At 45.6% G+C, this 2,930-nt stretch overlaps 1 protein-coding gene across 1 annotated transcript in view; it reads right to left on the bottom strand.

Annotated features, from left to right (window-relative positions):
- LOC130586849 (transcription elongation regulator 1-like protein) overlaps positions 1-2,930 on the bottom strand; it is a gene marked incomplete at its 5' end in the record, with an annotated part of 15,664 nt that overhangs the window by 10,700 nt on the left and 2,034 nt on the right. Inside the window, one exon of the mRNA XM_057387761.1 lies at positions 854-923. Within this exon, the coding sequence (XP_057243744.1) occupies positions 854-923 (70 nt within the window). The remainder of the gene's footprint in view (positions 1-853; positions 924-2,930) is intronic.

The raw sequence follows: 2,930 nt of genomic DNA, 5'->3' as shown, positions 1-2,930 counted from the left end.
TGCTAATTCCTGAAACCTATAAAACTTGTATCTTATTGGGAATCCTAGATAGATATGCTAATTCCTGAAACCTATAAAACTTGTATCCGTTTTGTACACGGGTGTGCATTCTGCCATCAAGTTGTGCACCTGAAATCCCAAATCCCGAGGTGAAACCCTTTTTATCCCCTTAACCCTGTCTGTCATTATTAAAAACTGGCTGTTCAACAGTTTTTTTGGTGCAGGTGTTCCCAGATGGGCAATTCCCCCAAACTGGAGCCCGGTACCCAGCCTGGGGCTGGGAGGGAAGGAGGGGTCCCTTGGGGCCACCACGGAGACTCTGAGCCCACAATTCCAGTACACCCCAGTGACAGCTTTACACAGACCCTGCTGAGCTGGGACACTTTGCAGGAGTCCTTTTCTCCATGCCAAAAATGGCAGTAAATAATTCAATTCAGCACATCTGGAGTGATCCAAACCCCGTGCCTGCCCCCTGGAAGGACTCGTGCAATGGAGCTGGGAGCTCTGCACACCCCAAAATCACCTTTTCTTTGTGATTTCAGGGGAATGGGAAGCACAAGAAGCAATAAAGGTCAGTGAGAGCAGGACTTGGGCTGGCCCTGAGCCTGCAAAGCTGAGGGTGGGGAAAAATCTTTAATGCACTGCCTGGGAAATAATCCCTGGAGGGGATTACCCAGACAAAAACGGGTGATGTCCATGGGGAAGAGGGTGCAGGGAGCCCTGGCTCTGATGGGGACATCATAAATGGCTCCCATCATTACCCAGCAGAAAAAAAAAATTGTATTTAATTTGCCCTTCTTTATACCAACCCTGCCCACCACGGGACAGAGACAAGGAAACTTTCAGGACTTACTTATTCCTCTTGGTTTTGATGCTCAGATCATCGTTGTCATCCCCTGGACAAGAGCTAACACACTTGTCTGCTGAAAGGAAAGAAGCCATTATTTGATTGGAACGAGATAAATGGGAACACAAATYCCTCCAATTGACTTCTCTTCCCTTGTCTTTGCTGCTCAGGTATTTCCTGGCTGTCGCTCCCCACAGAGGGTTTTAAAAACAACAAGTATTTTATAAAATCCTCGGAATTGCCTTCATCCAAACGGAAGAGACAGCAATAAAGTGACCATTTCCAGTCAGCAAAATTCCTCATTTTTCATTCACGACACGATTGGTTTAAACCTTGTTATTGTTTCACCTGATCCTCCCTCCTCCTTTCCCTTCCAAATGCAGTGAAAGACATTCAAAATCATCTCGGTGTGCTGGCAGCCTGAAGGATTCTCTGCAGTAACTCCCAGCAGAGTTTTTCTCCTTTCTCATTTCTCCTCCTGCCGTCAGCCCATCTCGTGGTGCTTCCAGGAATCCCAGAGACACCTCCATGGCCACAACACCCCAGATTTGGCTCCTCTGGGCACTCAGAGCCTTGATTTCAGTCACACACAGGGACAAATCCTGAATTCTGAAATGTTTTCACCTCTGGCAGCTCTCACCCGAATCCCACAGGACACAGCAGCAGCACCGTGCCCACCACGCTGCCTGAGAAATATTTCTGTGCTGTCTCTARGGATGGGCTGCAGATTCCTGTCTGAATGCCAAAGGCTCCAAAATCGCTGTGGGAATTCAGTAAATTAAATCATTGCTGGTTTTAACAGGAATTCTACTGTGAATTCAGTAGGAATTCAGTTCTGTCCCAGGCTGGACATTGGGGTGGGGACAGTGGAGGTGTCCCTGTCATGGCACTGGGTGGGATTTGGGGTCCCTCCAACCCAATAATTTCATGATCTGCTGACTCCATAATGTCCATTTTCTGTTAATTCGCTGGAAAATCTTCCTCAGCCTGGACTGAAGGAAGAGATCAGAGCAGAGCAGTTTGCTCTGGGCCATGGGAGAAGCTGCTCTCCCCTCCAACCCCACAAACCCTCCAACCCCTGCCCTATCAACCCCATGGGATGATCTGATGGGAACCCCAGCAATTCCTGGAACAAACCCTTGTGGAGAACAAGAAATAATAAATGAGTAATTTTTCATTAATGCCCAAATTTWAAAATCACTTGATCACAGCAGAGACAACCCAGAGCACCCCACAAATAACTTTGCTTGGCATTTTTTTTTTTATATTTTTTAGATGTTTGATTTGCAAATTCTAATTAAAGCTCAGCAGCAGCCACTCAGCGAAATAAATGTGGGCAGCGTGGTTGGGAGCACTGAGCTCGTTTGTGTTATTTATTTACTGGGGATTACAAAATGAGGGGAGAGGTAACAAATAATCCCCTTCACCTCAGAGTTAATCTGTACTAATTATAACCTGCTCCAAACACTGAGCAACCACGAGGCCCAATTACAGCCAGGAAGATTAAGACTATTTAGCAACAATGAAAGTCACGGCCATAAAAAAAAAAAAAAATCAGGAGCATGAATCAAACCTTTGTGGTGGAGATAATAAATAAAAAGGATGGAACTCACAACACAAAAATAGATTTTTTGAAGTGGCACCTCTCAGCTCTGGCTTTAGACTCTTCTGTTAATTAATTACAGAGCAGGAACAATGATCCAGACCATGAACAATGACCCTCATTTTTGTCTCTGGCCAGCTCTTGGCAGGAATTAACTGAGCTTTCAATACATCCTGCAATGGAAAGCTCTGCTTTTCCCCCTCCAGAGTGGATTTCAGCAGATGGGCTTTGGGAGGAATTAGAAACACAGCTCAAGTTCTTCAGGCCGTGCACAAAAATTTATATAGAAATGGATACACGAGCGTGTGAGGATGGAAATTCAAAGAGAAAAATGTAATTACAGRGCTGTGTCGATAAGGACAACACTGACAGAGAGCTGTCCTTTTCTGCTGACAGACAAACTGATAATGGCTCGCTTTTATCTGGCTGCAGACACCGGGCTGCTGTTAATTGGGGTTTGTATGGGTTAATTGGGGTTTG

The sequence above is a fragment of the Malurus melanocephalus genome, unplaced genomic scaffold (genome assembly GCF_030028575.1).
Source record: "Malurus melanocephalus ecotype Western Australia unplaced genomic scaffold, MMel_1.1 scaffold_1355, whole genome shotgun sequence".
In the NCBI taxonomy this organism is placed as follows: Eukaryota; Metazoa; Chordata; class Aves; order Passeriformes; family Maluridae; genus Malurus; species Malurus melanocephalus.
Note: the sequence above shows the minus strand (reverse complement) of the source record. Positions and strands in the feature narration are given on the sequence as shown.